This window comes from Ascaphus truei, chromosome 20 (assembly GCF_040206685.1).
Source record: "Ascaphus truei isolate aAscTru1 chromosome 20, aAscTru1.hap1, whole genome shotgun sequence".
Taxonomy (NCBI): Eukaryota; Metazoa; Chordata; class Amphibia; order Anura; family Ascaphidae; genus Ascaphus; species Ascaphus truei.
In genome coordinates this window covers 23340002-23357088 of record NC_134502.1, presented here as the reverse complement: position 1 = coordinate 23357088, position 17087 = coordinate 23340002, and the positions used below count along the sequence as shown (strand labels likewise).

General features: G+C 47.4%; 1 protein-coding gene across 2 annotated transcripts in view; it reads right to left on the bottom strand.

Annotated features, from left to right (window-relative positions):
* PDE4A (phosphodiesterase 4A) overlaps positions 1 to 17087 on the bottom strand; it is a 375781-nt gene that overhangs the window by 224229 nt on the left and 134465 nt on the right. The window contains exon 1 of one of the 2 annotated variants that reach the window (XM_075577431.1): positions 12910 to 13435. The exons of the other annotated variant lie outside the window; for it this stretch is intronic. Within the exon in view, the coding sequence (XP_075433546.1) occupies positions 12910 to 13196 (287 nt within the window). The 5' untranslated portion in view covers positions 13197 to 13435. Of the gene's footprint in view, positions 1 to 12909; positions 13436 to 17087 lie in introns of those variants that run through there. 2 annotated transcript variants of the gene reach the window in all.

Here is a 17087-nt window from a genome sequence, read left to right as displayed (position 1 = left end):
TGTGTATCCTGCCCGCGCTCACGTATGGGTGTGACCTGTGTATCCTGCCCGCGCTCACGTATGGGTGGGGCCCGGGGATCCTGCCCACGCTCACGTATGGATGTGACCCGTGTATCCTGCCCGCGCTCACGTAAGGGTGTGACCTGTGTATCCTGCCCGCACTCACGTATGGGTGGGGCCCGGGGATCCTGCCCACGCTCACGTATGGATGTGACCCGTGTATCCTGCCCGCACTCACATATGGGTGTGACACGTGTATCTTGCCCGCGCTCACGTATGGGTGTGACCCGTGTATCCTGCCCACGCTCACGTATGGGTGTGACCCGTGTATCCTGCCCGCGCTCACGTAATGAATGTGACACTTGGACCCAAAATATGAGGATAATCCAGAAGCTTCAAGCAACTCAAAGAAGTGTGGAGAGATGCATGCTGGGTATTACCCGGAGAGACAGGGAAAAGAATGAATGGGTTCGAAACCAAACAAAAGTCTGTGACATCATCATGAGGGGGGGGAGGGACACAAATTAAAATGGCGGGGGGGAGGGCGACAAATTAAAATGGCGGTGGGATGGGCATATTGCAAGGAGGAAGGACCATCATTGGACAGGGATGGTATTCAACTGGATTCCAAGAGTGATAACAAGACCAAGACGGCGACCCAAAGTAAGATGGGAGGATGGGATGAGGGAACGTGTGGGAGCGACGTGGCTTGTATATAAGACTGTGTTAATCCCACTCACAGATTTTACATCCCAGAATCCCTTGCTGCAGTGGAAGCACTGTATGCTAGGTGATAATGGCGAAAAGCATGGGGTGCAGACCTGCACGTAAATATGCTCACAAGTGATCTTTTTATTTGAGAGATATATATACATATATAAAAATGCAGCAGAAACCGAGCAACTTTTAATATATTTACTAATGGCGGCAAATTCAAAGATGCTTCCGTGAAGAAGCAGCACAGCACGGCTTGCGGGGGGAACAGGACAGCTGATGGATCGCACAGCATCTGAAGCATCTTTGAATTTGCCGCCAATTAGCCCCCCCCCCCCCCCCCCCACGCCACTGCGATGAGCTGGCGATTCTGCGGCTTAGACTCTCCTGACGCTTGGCGCTTCTGCGCACGTCCAAACCGCGGAGGACGGAGGCAAGGCCTTCAGACTGCTTCCCCTGCCCTTGTGGCAGCGTGGACGGGACGCTCCATCTACTAACTCTACTGACCGCGCGCGGCTACGCGCGGCAGACGCCAGAGAGACGCGCAGGAGCTGTACCGGCGTTCTATGAGAGGGGGGCGCTCTCTGGTTACCCACGGCTATTTACCATCCAGGCTCCGGTAATCGGCCATTTCAGCCAGTTACAGGATACCATTGGGACCTTCACTATTGTTACTTTTGTTTTATATGTTTTTATGGTATATTAAATGTTTTTTTATTCAGTCATCTGTGTGGTTCAGCAACATTGTTAGCCATTGTTAGTTTGTCCTTGAGTGTTTACAGTATTACACTATGTTTTCCTTCTTTATATTTCATATCTGATCACCGTCTGCTGAGATCATCATTGGATCCGCCATTCGCCATCTGCTTGTATATATATTTTGTTACTTTACTATTATAATCTTTTGTGAGCACCACTGATACAATTTCAGTTCCATGCTACCACCTGACCAGGGGTCAGAGTTGTATCCAGGCTGCCTTTTATTCACATTTTATCATTTATATTTTCTATTTTTTCATTAGCGCTACCTATTGTGTTTTACTATTAGATTATACATACTACACTGTTGTATTTTAAAATTCAACTTATTGCCATTTTCAATGAGTTTTAATACGCTAAGCATCCTGTGATTTCTATAGCAAGTGGTAGCCCACGGTGCAAGACGTTTGCAACGCCTTCCTGTTTGTGATACTTGCTGCCCGACGTTTCCCCAGTTTGCGCTGCAAACTGTAACGACAGATAATGTTACCGGAGCAATTTAAGAAGACATTGTAGCTGCTGAGTTCCACTGACCGGAAGGGATTGGTCTGAAACGGAAAGGCGGCCATTAAGTGAACCCTGCGGAAGCAGCATCTTCGTCGATCGATCACGGGAGAGCTAAATCGATCGGCAGCTTAGGTAATTGGTTTTCAATCGAGGGAATCATTGATTAAAACAACGAAAAATAAATTCTTTTTTTTGAAGCTGCCTCTTTGAAAGACATTTTCTGGTATCCGTGGAAAACAGACAACTCGGTAGGAAAGGAAAGGGGCGTTGGGGGTGTCTGCCGGCGTGTGTCTCTGTAATTTGGTAAAGCAGATAGAGAAATGCTTTATCACATACTCAGCTGGGCAATTTGCATTTGCAGAGTCGCAGAGGTGCATTGTGGGAAGAATTCGGCTTTAAAAAGAATGGGCGTCGCTTTGTTAAGAATAACTCAGGAATTATTACTAGATATATTTTGTGAAGACATTGTGATGATGAGATTGTACTTTGGGCTGGAGGGCAAGGGGGGGAGAGGGGAGGGAGAGGGAGGGAGAGGAGAGAGAGAGAGAGGGAGAGAGAGGGGGAGGGAGAGAGAGAGAGGGAGGGGGAGGGAGAGAGGGAGAGAGAGAGGGGGAGAGGAAAGGGGGAGAGGGAGAGAGAGGGAGAGAGAGAGAGAGGAGAGAGAGAGAGAGAGAGAGAGAGAGAGAGAGAGATGAGAGAGAGACGTGAGAGAGAGAGAGAGAGAGAGAGAGAGGAGAGAGGAGAGAGAGGGAGAGGGAGAAGGGAGAGGGAGAGAGAGAGAGGGAGAGAGAGAGAGAGAGTGAGGTCGAGAGTCGAGGGAGGAGAGGTGAGAGTGGCTTGGAGGAAGAGGAGCGGTCTCTTATCTTGGCTCTCGTCTCAGGGTGGCGGAACTAGAGTACCGGCTCCTATTTTCTAGGTATTTCTTTCGCCCTGTGAGCTTAGAGAGGTGAGAGAGGTGAGCTCGGTTCGCGCTGGGAGCGTCTCTTGTGATGGTAGAAATATCCCTCTCCTGACCTCCCAGTCTCGACGATCAGTCCCTGCTGCAGCGCAGGTGGCTCAATCAGAGGCTGTGCTGAAGCTGGGATACCCTGAAAACCTGACCTGTTTGGGGGTGGGTGGTGGGGGGGAGGGGAGGGAGTGGGGGCTTGAGTTAAGCCCCCCTGGATTACTGCATATTATTTGCCTGCATAAAACGGAGCCTGGGAGCTGACTTGATCCCGGGGGATTAGGTAACGTCACGCTCCCGCGCCTGCGTGCGCCGCGCTGGTTACACCGGTGTGAACGCGGGCGGCGGAAATACATGGCAGCTAATTAGACGAAATCCCCGTACCAGCCGGGGATCAGCTCCCTTCTGCAGTCTGGGCGGGATCGTCGTGCACTCGCCCGGTCTCATGGGGGAGGAAACCGTGGCTGTATACACCCTGTATATACTATACACACCCAGCGTGTCCTTTATCAGGGTATAGAGATACTCAGCGTCATTATACAGCGCGGCGTGTTCATTATCAGTGTATAGAGATACTCAGCATCATTATACAGCGCGGCGTGTTCTTTATCAGTGTATAGAGATACTCGGCATCATTAAACAGTGCGGCGTGTTCTTTATCAGTGTATAGAGATACTCGACATCATTATACAGCGCGGCGTGTTCATTATCAGTGTATAGAGATACTCGGCATCATTATACAGCGCGGCGTGTTCATTATTAGTGTATAGAGATACTCAGCATCATTATACAGCGCAGCGTGTTCATTATCAGTGTATAGATACTCATCATCATTATACAGCGCGGCGTGTTCATTATCAGTGTATAGAGATCCTCAGCATCATTATACAGCGCGGCGTGTTCATTATCAGTGTATAGAGATCCTCAGCATCAATATACAGCGCGGCGTGTTCATTATCAGTGTGTAGAGATACTCAGCATCAATATACAGCGCGGCGTGTTCATTATCAGTGTGTAGAGATACTCAGCATCATTATACAGCGCGGCGTGTTCATTATTAGTGTATAGAGATACTCAGCATCATTATACAGCGCAGTGTGTTCATTATCAGTGTATAGATACTCATCATCATTATACAGCGCGGCGTGTTCATTATCAGTGTATAGAGATCCTCAGCATCATTATACAGCGCGGCGTGTTCATTATCAGTGTATAGAGATCCTCAGCATCAATATACAGCGCGGCGTGTTCATTATCAGTGTATAGAGATCCTCAGCATCAATATACAGCGCGGCGTGTTCATTATCAGTGTGTAGAGATACTCAGCATCATTATACAGCCAGGAGTGTTCATTATCAGTGTATAGAGATCCTCAGCATCATTATACAGCGCGGCGTGTTCATTATCAGTGTATAGATACTCAGCATCATTATACAGCGCGGCGTGTTCTTTATCAGTGTATAGAGATACTCAGCATCATTATACAGCGCGGCGTGTTCATTAGCAATGTATAGATACTCAGCATCATTATACAGCGCGGCGTGTTCTTTATCAGTGTATAGAGATACTCAGCATCATTATACAGCCAGAAGTGTTCATTATCAGTTTATAGAGATACTCAGCATCATATACAGTGCAACGAGATCATTAACAGAGTATAGAGATACTCTCCACCCTTATACAGCGCGTGTGTTCATTATCAGTGTCTAAAGATACTCAGCATCATTATTCAGCGCAACATGTTCATTATCAGTGTCTAAATACTCAACATCATTATCTGTGTATAGAGATTCTCAGCATCATTATACAGCGTGGTGCGTTCCTTATCCGTGTATAGACATACTCAGCATCATTATACAGCGCGGCGTGTTCATCATCAGTGCATAGAGATACTCGGCACCATTATACAGCGCGGGGGCAAGTTGTGCTAGCAGGCATTGCCAGCTGCGATAGTATTTCGCCGTCTCAGTGAGATGTATAAATACATTATTTAGCAGAGCAGCAGGATGTCTCTGTATACACAAAGCGCGAAAGATTCATAGCGCGGAGATCAAAAAAACCCACCCGTTCCCACGCGAACCACATATTCCTTCCCTTTCTCTGCCATTAACCCCGCCGATGCCACACACCACCGCGCCGGTCCCTCTGCCGGCGCCAGGGGTAAGGCCGAGTCCATAGAAGGACAGGCCGCGCTGAGCCGTGCGGACGCTCCGCGCTGAGCCCCTGCGTCCTCAATGAGGATGCCTTGAGAGGGGGCTCACGCGAGCGTCCGCAGGCGTGCGGAGGCGCTGGAGTTTTCAGCCGAGCGCCAAGCTGTTTTTCAGCGCGCTGTCGGCTGAAAACATCCAATCGGCGCGGAGCTGCGTCAACGTCACGGCGCCGTGACGACGACGTCAGTGCGTCGCGGGCGATTGGCCCAGCGACGTCACTGCCCCGCCTCTCTCAGTCTCCCCCCGCCTCCGATCGCGCCCGCTGGCTCGCCTGCATGGGCATGAAATCGCGCAGATTTCAGCAGGCGAGCCTCAGCGTCAGCGCGCCTCCGAATTGCTCACCCCTCTATGGCCCGGGCCTAAGACTGCCAGGCTACGCACAAAACATCCAAAACAAATATTTCCCCCCTTCGTACATTCCCTGCTTCACGATCATCCCCCAAAGACTCCCGTCAAATCCCCTAGATAAACCCCCATACAACCCGTCAAATCCCCTAATAAACCCCCAACCACCCCGTCAAATCCCCTAGCTAAACCCCCGAACGCCACCCGTCAAATCCCCTAATAAACCCCCAAACGCCCTGTCAAATCCCCTAATAAACCCTCAAACACCCCGTGAAATCCCCGAGATAAACCCCCGAACGCCACCCGTCAAATCCCCTAATAAACACCCAAACACCCCGTCAAATCCCAGAGATAAACCCCCAAACACTACGTCAAATCCCCTAGATAAACCCCCAAACACCCCGTCAAATCCCCTAGCTAAACCCCCGAACGCCCCGTCAAATCCCCTAATAAACCCCCATACAACCCGTCAAATCCTCTAGATAAACCCCCAAACTCCCGTCTAATCCCCTAGATAAACCCCCAAACTCCCGTCTAATCACATAGATAAACCCCCGAACGCCACCCGTCAAACCCCCTAATAAACCCCCAAACACCCCATCAAATCCCCTAATAAAGCACCAAAACACCCCGTTAAATCCCCTAGATAAACCCCCCAACTACCCCGTCAAATCCCCTAATATAATAATTTTTTTAAAGGAACCTTTTAAATATGGCCGCTCCCAACTCATGTATGTATGTATGTATGTATGTATGTATGTATGTATGTATGTATGTATGTATGTATGTATGTATTTATGTATGTATGTATGTATGTATGTATGTATGTATGTATGTATGTATGTATGTATGTCTTTATTTATATAGCGCTATTAATGTACATAGCGCTTCACAGCTGTAATACACGTGACAATCATATAAACAACAAATAATACAAATAACAGGTCATGGGAATAAGTGCTTCAGACATAAACGTAACATTTAGGAAAAGGAGTCCCTGCCCCGAAGAGCTTACAGTCTAATTGGTAGGTAGGGAGAACGTACTGAGACAGTATAAGACGTTGTACATTCTGTGGGGATTCGGAATAGCCATGAAGTGTTGGAAACGCCCCGCAGAAATGGGACAAGGATTAACGAGACAATATATATATATATATATATATATATATATATATATATATATATATATATACATATACATATACATACACACACACACACACACACACACACACACACACACACACACATATGTATTCATACACACACACACACACACACACACATATGTATTCATACACACACACACACACACACACACACACACACACACACACACACACACACACACACACACACACACACACACACACACACACACACACACACACACACACACACACACACTACTGGGACTTGTTCCCATTCAGCCGTCTTCAATGATTAATTCTGACCTCTACCTGGTTTTCAAGGTCAAACAGGCACACACTGAACCAGAGAGGTGTGCCAATCAGAGGCAGCGCCGGTGCAGAACGGTCAAGGTGCAATCCCTCTCAGCGCACACAGGAGGACACTTAATACGTTTCCCGTCTGGCCTTTATCTGATCGACTGCCTTAAGCTAAATGTATCCGTGCCAAAAGCCAAGATCTGTCCGGCTATTGTCCCCCTGCTAAGTAACTGCCCCGGTGCGTGTTCGTTTCACAGGAACGGGGCGGTGGTGATCAACCGTTCCCTTTCCCCTTACCCACCCTATCCTTATCGGAGAGCCGATGGTGGGGGGGGGGGGGGAGGTTGGGTTGCCTGTGCAAACTCTTTGTCACTTGGACACGGTGACATCTGACTGACGGGAGAAGCCAGAGGACATCAAGCGGTCCAGGGCGCTAGGACGCGGTCATTTTGCCGCCACCGAATCTCCGCCGGCGTTCAGGCGCCATTTACCTCGCCGCCGGGACGTCTCTCCGCCAGCTGCTTGGGAGCCAAGTTAAGCCGCTAACCATATCCTAAATCCCGCTAATCTTATCCCCTAATACCAATGCTGCCGCCTATCTGAAAAGCCTTAACCCCCTACCCGAATCACCGACCCTAATCACCGACCCTAAAAACCTTAACCCCTTACCCTAATCACCGACCCTAAAAACCTTAACCCCTTACCCTAATCACTGACCCTAAAAACCTTAACCCCTTACCCTATTCACTGACCCTAATCACTGACCCTAAAAACCTTAACCCCTTACCATAATCACCGACCCTAATCACTGACCCTAAAAACCTTAACCCCCTACCCGAATCACCGACCCTAATCACCGACCCTAAAAACCTTAACCCCTTACCCTAATCACCGACCCTAATCACTGACCCTAAAAACCTTAACCCCTTACCCTAATCACTGACCCTAAAAACCTTAACCCCTTACCCTAATCACTGAACCTAAAAGCCTTAACCCCTTACCCTAATCACAGACCCTAAAAACCTTAACCCCTTACCCTAATCACCGACCCTAATCACTGACCCTAAAAACCTTAACCCCCTACCCTAATCACTGATCCTAATCACTGACCCTAAAAACCTTAAGCCCCTACCCTAATCACCGACCCTAAAAACCTTAACCCCCTACCCTAATCACCGACCCTAAAAACCTTAACCCCTTACCCTAATTACCGACCCTAAAAACCATAACCCCCTACCCTAATCACCGCCATTAGTACACTTTGTCCCTAGGAGAGACTGACCCCTTAATCATGTCACTGCCATTAGTACACTTTGCCCCTAGGAGGGACTGACCCCTTAAGCATGTCACTGCCATTAGTACACTTTGCCCCTAGGAGGGACTGACCCCTTAATCATGTCACTGTCATTAGTACACTTTGCCGCTAGGAGGGACTGACCCCTTAACCATGTCACTGCCATTAGTACACTTTGCCCCTAGGAGGGACTGACCCCTTAATCATGTCACTGCCATTAGTACACTTTGCCCCTAGGAGAGACTGACCCCTTAATCATGTCACTGCCATTAGTACACTTTGCTCCTAGGAGAGACTGACCCCTTAATCATGTCACTGCCATTAGTACACTTTGCTCCTAGGAGGGACTGACCCCTTAACCATGTCACTGCCATTAGTACACTTTGCCCCAGGAGGGACTAATCCCTTAATCATGTCACTGCCATTAGTACACTTTGCCCCTAGGAGGGGCTGACCCCTTAATCATGTCACTGCCATTAGTACACTTTGCCCTTAGGAGAGACTGACCCCTTAACCATGTCACTGCCATTAGTACACTTTGCCCCTAGGAGGGACTGACCCCTTAACCATGTCACTGCCATTAGTACACTTTGCCCCTAGGAGGGACTTTCCCCTTAATCATGTCACTGCCATTAGTACACTTTGCCCCTAGGAGAGACTGATCCTTTAAACATGTCACTGCCATTAGTACACTTTGCCCCTAGGAGGGACTGACCCCTTAAACATGTCACTGCCATTAGTACACTTTGCCCCTAGGATGGACTGACCCCTTAATCATGTCACTGCCATTAGTACACTTTGCCCCTAGGAGGGACTGACCCCTTAAACATGTCACTGCCATTAGTACACTTTGCCCCTAGGAGGGACTGACCCCTTAAACATGTCACTGCCATTAGTACACTTTGCCCCTAGGAGGGACTGACCCCTTAAACATGTCACTGCCAATAGTACACTTTGCTCCTAGGAGGGACTGATCCCTTAAACACGTCACTGCCATTAGTACACTTTGCTCCTAGGAGAGACTGACCCCTTAATCATGTTACTGCCATTATTACACTTTGCTCCTAGGGGGGACTGACCCCTTAATCATGTCACTGCCATTCGTACACTTTGCTACTAGGAGGGACTGGCCTCTTAATCATGTCACTGCCATTAGTACACTTTGCCCCTAGGGGGGACTGACCCCTTAACCATGTCACTGCCATTAGTACACTTTGCCCCTAGGAGGGACTGACCCCTTAACCATGTCACTGCCATTAGTACACTTTGCCCCTAGGAGGGACTGACCCCTTAACCATGTCACTGCCATTAGTACACTTTGCCCCTAGGAGGGACTTTCCCCTTAATCATGTCACTGCCATTAGTACACTTTGCCCCTAGGAGAGACTGATCCTTTAAACATGTCACTGCCATTAGTACACTTTGCCCCTAGGAGGGACTGACCCCTTAAACATGTCACTGCCATTATTACACTTTGCTCCTAGGAGGGACTGATCCCTTAAACATGTCACTGCCATTAGTACACTTTGCTCCTAGGAGGGACTGACCCCTTAATCATGTCACTGCCATTAGTACACTTTGCCCCTAGGATGGACTGACCCCTTAATCATGTCACTGCCATTAGTACACTTTGCCCCTAGGAGGGACTGACCCCTTAAACATGTCACTGCCATTAGTACACTTTGCCCCTAGGAGGGACTGACCCCTTAAACATGTCACTGCCATTAGTACACTTTGCTCCTAGGAGGGACTGATCCCTTAAACACGTCACTGCCATTAGTACACTTTGCTCCTAGGAGAGACTGACCCCTTAATCATGTTACTGCCATTATTACACTTTGCTCCTAGGGGGGACTGACCCCTTAATCATGTCACTGCCATTCGTACACTTTGCTACTAGGAGGGACTGGCCTCTTAATCATGTCACTGCCATTAGTACACTTTGCCCCTAGGGGGGACTGATCCCTTAACCATGTCACTGCCATTAGTACACTTTGCTACTAGGAGGGACTGGCCCCTTAATCATGTCACTGCCATTAGTACACTTTGCCCTTAAGAGGGACTGACCCCTTAAACATGTCACTGCCAATAGTACACTTTGCCCCTAGGAGGGACTGACCCCTTAACCATGTCACTGCCATTAGTACACTTTGCCCCTAGGAGGGACTGACCCCTTAAACATGTCACTGCCATTAGTACACTTTGCCCCTAGGAGGGACTGACCCCTTAACCATGTCACTGCCATTAGTACACTTTGCTCCTAGGAGGGACTGACCCCTTAACCATGTCACTGCCATTAGTACACTTTGCCCCTAGGAGGGACTGACCCTTTAACCATGTCACTGCCATTAGTACACTTTGTCCCTAGGAGGGACTGACCCCTTAATCATGTCACTGCCATTAGTACACTTTGTCCCTAGGAGGGACTGACCCCTTAAACATGTCACTGCCATTAGCACAGTTTGCCCCTAGGAGGGACTGATCCCTTAAACATTAGCAGACAGTCTCACGTAGATGGATCATGTTTATCTCCCCAAAATGCAGGTAAACCATGAGGTAAAGGTGGCCCAGATTGAGAAGGAAAAAAATCTGGCCATTTCGCTCACAACAAATACACAGCTTATTGTTTAAACATTTGCTGGTGACGACTGAGAGACAGAGCCCAGGATATAAGGGCTGGAATCTGAGATCTAACACAGACATCTTTACACTTTCATCCAAATCAGAAAAGAGGACTGGGATTGCATTAGAAAAAACAAAATATTTCCCACCATAAATGTGCCAACCAATAGGAAGCCGCGACCGTTGACATGGCAACTTCCTATTGGTCCGTGGATCACGCGAGATTTGGCGGCCATATTGTTTCCCCAGGACCGGTATATACACAGGTAATTATCACTGGAACACCAGCGCTGAATAGCGAGGTTTTTGCTCCAGAGGTCGCCCTGGTTCTAATGATGTAAAAACAATCAAAAAAATAATATATAAAATTAAAAAATTTCTAGTGGTACAGTATTGTTGCTTTTAATGTCGCAGACTGAGCGACACAGCCCAAGAAGTACGGGATAACCTGTGTAATTTGAGTTCCTGAGAACCCGCAAGAGATCCCCAAGACAAATTTGCTAATTGCAATTTTTTTTATTTTTATTTATTTTTAAAGAATCAAATCATTTTATTTTTTTTGGCAATTATTGAATTCAATAATGGCTATAAAAATAAAGTTATGTTATTATAGCTGCTAATTGAGAACCACATTAATAGGGTTTTTATGGGTGCTGGAAATTCAATGTAAATCTGAAACGCAGGCTAAACCCCTAACATTTAAGGTGGTTTTACTGAGGGTTTTAAACATTTTTTGTTTTTTAAACTTTTTTTTCAAATTTTTATTCTGAACATTAAAAAAAAAAAAAAAAAAAAAAACCAGACTGGACGTCTCTGTGTTGAGACTTTGATGACATCACTTATTAACAGGAAGCTCCGCGTGTCATAGACATGAGTGTGATGTCACGGAACGTTCAGCTCTCCCTATAAAACAGTAAGACAAAATGGGACTAAATGATCCAGCAGCAGAGATAACTGTAGCACCAGGGGGTACATCATTGCTAAAGATACTCATGTCAAAATCCAGCTCTTTTCAAACACCCTTCTCCTGCTGTCACCAAATGGAGAGCCAAGGTTTTTAGGCATATAAACACCCAGCTTACAGGTTTCTTTAATTGGGGGTCGTCTGAATGAAATCTGGAGTCTTGTGTACAATTGTAAAGGTCACATCTCCAGAAGGACCTTAGATGAATGGAGATATAAATTCATAGAGCATCGGTCAGACCTCAGCTTGACCTGTGTCCAGTCATAAAAGGTCACCACTCCGGAAGGACATTAAATGAATGGCAATACCATTTCATAGACCATCAATCAGACCTCATCTAGACCTGTGTCCAGTCGTAAAGGTCACATCGCTAGAAGGACATTAGATGAATGGAAATATCAATTGATAGACCATCGTTCAGACATCATCTAGATCCACGAGTCCAGTCCTAAAGGTCACATCTTCAGAAGGACATTAGATGAATAGATACCCTTCATAGATCATCAGTCCTACCTTACCTACACCTTGTGTCCAGTCCTACAGGTCAAAACTAAAGTAAACCTTAAATGAATAGCGAAACCACTTCATACACCATCGGTTGAACCTCATCTGTATCTGTGTGTCCAGTTCTAAAGGTCACATCACTAGAAGGACATTAGATGAATGGAAATATCAATTCATGGACCATAGGTCTGACCATCTAGATCCCTGAGTCCAGTACCAAAGATCACATCTTAGAAGGACATTATATGAACAGAGATACCCTTCATAGATCACGAGTCCTACCTTACCTACACTGTGTCCAGTCCTAGAGGTCAAAACTAAAGTAGGGCATAAACGGCGATAACAGTTCATATACCATCAGTCGGACCTCATATAGATTGGTGTCCAATCCTCAAAGGTCACATTGCTAGGACATTAGATAAATGGATATACCACTTCAAAGCCCATCGGTCATACTTCACCTACACCCTGTGTCCCACCTTAGAGTTCACCACTAAATCAGAACATTAGATGGTGGAGAAACCACTTCACAGACAGACAACCGCTGTCCTACAAGTATTTAGCACGACCAGCCTCCCCCCCCCCCCCCAACCTACCGGTGCTTATGGCTGGAGTGGCTGTTGCTGGTGGTCCCATGAAACGAGGAGGGCCATGACATTCGGGAATTCCTCAGGCCTGGGCGGTCGCTGGTATCCATGGCGTCCGATCTTTCTATCTGCCGGTGAGGGTGCCGTTCGGTGTCCGAGTAGCCTCGGTGTTTGATCCTGATGGGCGTCCGAGGTTGTCTCCATAGATGCTGAGGAGGCTTCAACGTCGCCTGCCCCTCCCGTGGCACGGGAAGAGACAGCGACAGACTTTTCTTAGGGCAAGGCGGTACTTCCATAGTGTAACAAAAAAACCCACCCAAACCGCGGTCTCCAACCAATAGATCTGGCAAAATTAAAGATGGCGTCCACCACTATTAAACCAAACCATCTGCAACAGCTCCGAATAACATCGTCTGTAACAAAATTATAATACTATAACATTCACTGTTATATGCTTAGAACGTTGACCATTGAGAAATTACGTAGATCTCTCTGGACAATACATTTCTACAAAAAAAGGCCAATGCATTTTAAGAATAATAAGGGGATCGGTCCAAAATATATCAAATAGGTTATCAAAAAAAATAAAGAAAATCATTAATAAGAAAGAAAAAAATGATTTTTTTGTAAAAACAAATATAATAGTGCCGGTGAACCAAAAAAAAAATATCCAAAAATAAAGGCAGGTGACGATTATTGAATAACAACGAGCATTTGTGTTAATAATAGCACTGATGTTGAAACAGTGAGATATCCAGCTGTGGAACTTTTTTTTTATTGTTAAAAACAAAATCTTGATGTTGCAAGTTTTCTATAACAAATGCTCAAATCTGTCCAGCAAATGAACGTTTTCCAGCACAAAATCTTGACATTTGAAATGGCAAAATCCAGTGGATTATTTTTTTCTGGTGGCTGTGTTTAGCAAAGTTATAATGGCTTTCGGCAACACTGTTGTGTATCTATCTCCATGAGAAAAGAAATATGTAGCTGTGTGTGTAAGCCCAGCAGGAAAAAGCAGTCAGCAAACCAACAACAACACACCATGTTTCACGTACAGTGTCAATAACTCAGATGTTGCAAAAAAAAAAAAAAAATGGGTTTGCTTCCAGTCATTTCCTCCCCAGATCAAACGTATTGCTTCTGTTATTGCAAATCAACACATACAAAACAGAACTGTGAGGTTTGGTAAAGCAAAAAATTAAATCAGCTGCCACAGACTTCTTGATATATATATATATATATATATTTTTAAATCCAAGACATCTTGCAGCCAGGGGAAGAAAAAAAAAAAAAAAGACTTAAATGTATTTATTTCCTCAACACCCCAGTCTGATCTGCAAATTCCTCACACCACACATGTGGGTGCTATTAAAGATGATCCGCTCTAGTGCAAATATCCCAGGAATGAGAACACACACACCAAAAAAAGCTTGCAGATGTTTTCTCTGTGCCTTGCAACACACACACACAATAACAAATGATTGTATACAACTTGCTCAATTCATCTGATCCCCAGGGCAAATCAGATGTATAACTCTCCTGTTGAGTTTTTCCATGACATGCATCCTGATTTTTGTTTTTTGTTTCCTTGCAACACAATCTGTGGAATCTTCTTAGATGAAGAATCCGTGTCAATAAATCCTTGTATTTCTTTTGCAAAGACCCCTAATGCACATGAGATCTCCTCTTTCAGCAGATCATGAATCCCAGGGCAGGTGGACACCTCAATTCTGCATTTCTGTAGGAAAATTCCCCCCCCCAATAAATCAGATTTCTGTTTTTTTTTCACTCAGTCAACTCCTCTCTCTTCATTTTTTTTTTGGGGGGGGGGGATGCTGTCAGATCCAAATTCCTTGTTGGTAATCTCCCCCCACACACCCCACCCCCTCTTTGATTTTTCTAGTGTGAATTAAGTTGTTATTGCTAATATATTGTCTCCTATGTCCTGCAATGGGTTCCTCCGCAGCTGCACAGGCAAGGGCTGTTTTTGGTGTCCTGGAGGCTTGTGAGAGGTGGGGCAGCTGCTTCCTCCTTCATCTTTCCGTGCTGTATATATATATATATAGATGTTATCTCACCGGTCCGTTATTGCGCAGGGGAGCAGCGTAACCCCACCTCCTGCTCTCGCCCTGGTTGCAGGGCGACTGACTGCGCTCCGCCAGGTGTCTCCCGCCTGCCCTTCAGCCTTCGCTGTGACGTCAAAAAGGGGGATGGAATGCCGACAGACGGCTCCTCCCCCCTCCACCTCTTCTAGCGTTCTCCACTTCCCGGGGGGGGGGGCTCTGATTGGACGGGAAAGGAAAGGGAGGCAGCCAATGGGAGGCAGTAGAACGTTTAAAGCCCCTCCGCTGGAGACACGTGGGATCCGAGGAGGACTTGCAGGTTTAAACTTATTTAAGGTGGCACCACTAAGTCTGTTATGAACTAGTGTGTATGTATGTGTGAGTGTGAGTGAATGTGAGTGTGAGTTAGTGAGTGAGTGTGAGTGCGCACACACATGCATATATACACATATACATTTTAAGTTATGGAGGGTGAAAAAAGCGACAGAAAACCTCCACCGTTATCATATAGCCAATAAAGAATATCACTTGGGAGCACTTTTACATGTCTTAGGCCGCGTACCCGCTAGCGCTGAGCGGGCGGCGCTTGGCGAGGTGACTTGCATATATATATATATATATATATGCAAGTCCCCGCTCACGCAATGCGCGCCCGCGTATGCACGGGCACACACGCTCAGCGCCTAGGTAAATAATTTTTTTAAACTTTCCCGCTCGCTCGCAATGTCGCCCCCCCTCTCCTTCCCCCCACCATTCAACCCCCCCCCCCCCCCCCCGCGGGCGCGCGAGCAGACGCAGGACACCCGGCTCGCATGCTTTGAGCACCAGCACGCTCTGCGCCAGTGGGGACTCAGCCGACAGGTCTGCAACCCTGCATTTCAACCATTATCACCTAGCAAACAGTGCTCCCACTGCAGCAAGGGATTCTGGGAAATGACATGCAAATGAGCACACAATGTGTCACCTTTTGCCTGGAGTATCCATTCACATGGAGCTTAAATGGGCCGGCGCTATAAACGCGGCCTTAGGCTTGCTCCATCTGTTGTATAAACCCGACTTCTCCGTTCTGATCGTCAAACCTAAACCATCCCAATTGTCACGCTACACCCAGAATGGGGCGTTTGGGGAACACACAATGAACTCGCTCGTCCCAACGAACGACCAAGTCATTTATTCGCACGGTGAGGACGGAGGAGAAAAACGCCAGCGCGCTTACGAGTCCGTACATAGAAAGTGCAGGTTACCAACCCCAGGACCGGTCAAGACGGACACGGGAGGTGAGGGGGTGACGTAAGGTGGCGGGATCCAGCTGGGTATTACTAGCGGTGGTGGATATGTGTCTCATGAGAGCCATCCTTACGGTGTATATTGATGAAGAGTAACTATACACTGATAATGAACACGCTGCGCTTTATATTAGTATCTATATGCACACCCCTTATAATGACTATATAGCTACATACTGTGCATAGCTCTCTCCAGTGTCACTGTGTCACCCTACGGGGGGAGGGACAGACTCCATGTCCCATAGCTCCCTCCTGTCTGTGTCACTGTGTCACCCTGCGGGGGGAGGGACAGACTCCATGTCCCATAGCTCCCTCCTGTCTGTGTCACTGTGTCACCCTGCGGGGGGAGGGACAGACTCCATGTCCCATAGCTCCCTCCTGTCTGTGTCACTGTGTCACCCTGCGGGGGGAGGGACAGACTCCATGTCCCATAGCTCCCTCCTGTCTGTGTCACTGTGTCACCCTGCAGGGGGAGGGACACACTCCATGTCCCATAGCTCCCTCCTGTCTGTGTCACTGTGTCACCCTGCGGGGGGAGGGACAGAGTCCATGTCCCATAGCTCCCTCCTGTCTGTGTCACTGTGTCACCCTGCAGGGGGAGGGACACTCAATGTCCCATAGCTCCCTCCTGTCTGTGTCACTGTGTCACCCTGCGGGGGGGGACGACGACAGACTCCATGTCCCATAGCTCCCTCCTGTCTGTGTCACTATGCCACCTTGCGGGGGGAAGGGACAGACTCCATGTCCCATTGCTTCCTCCTGTCTGTGTCACCCTGCGGGGGGAGGGACAGACTCAATGTCCCATAGCTCAGTCCTGTCTGTGTCACTGTGTCACCCT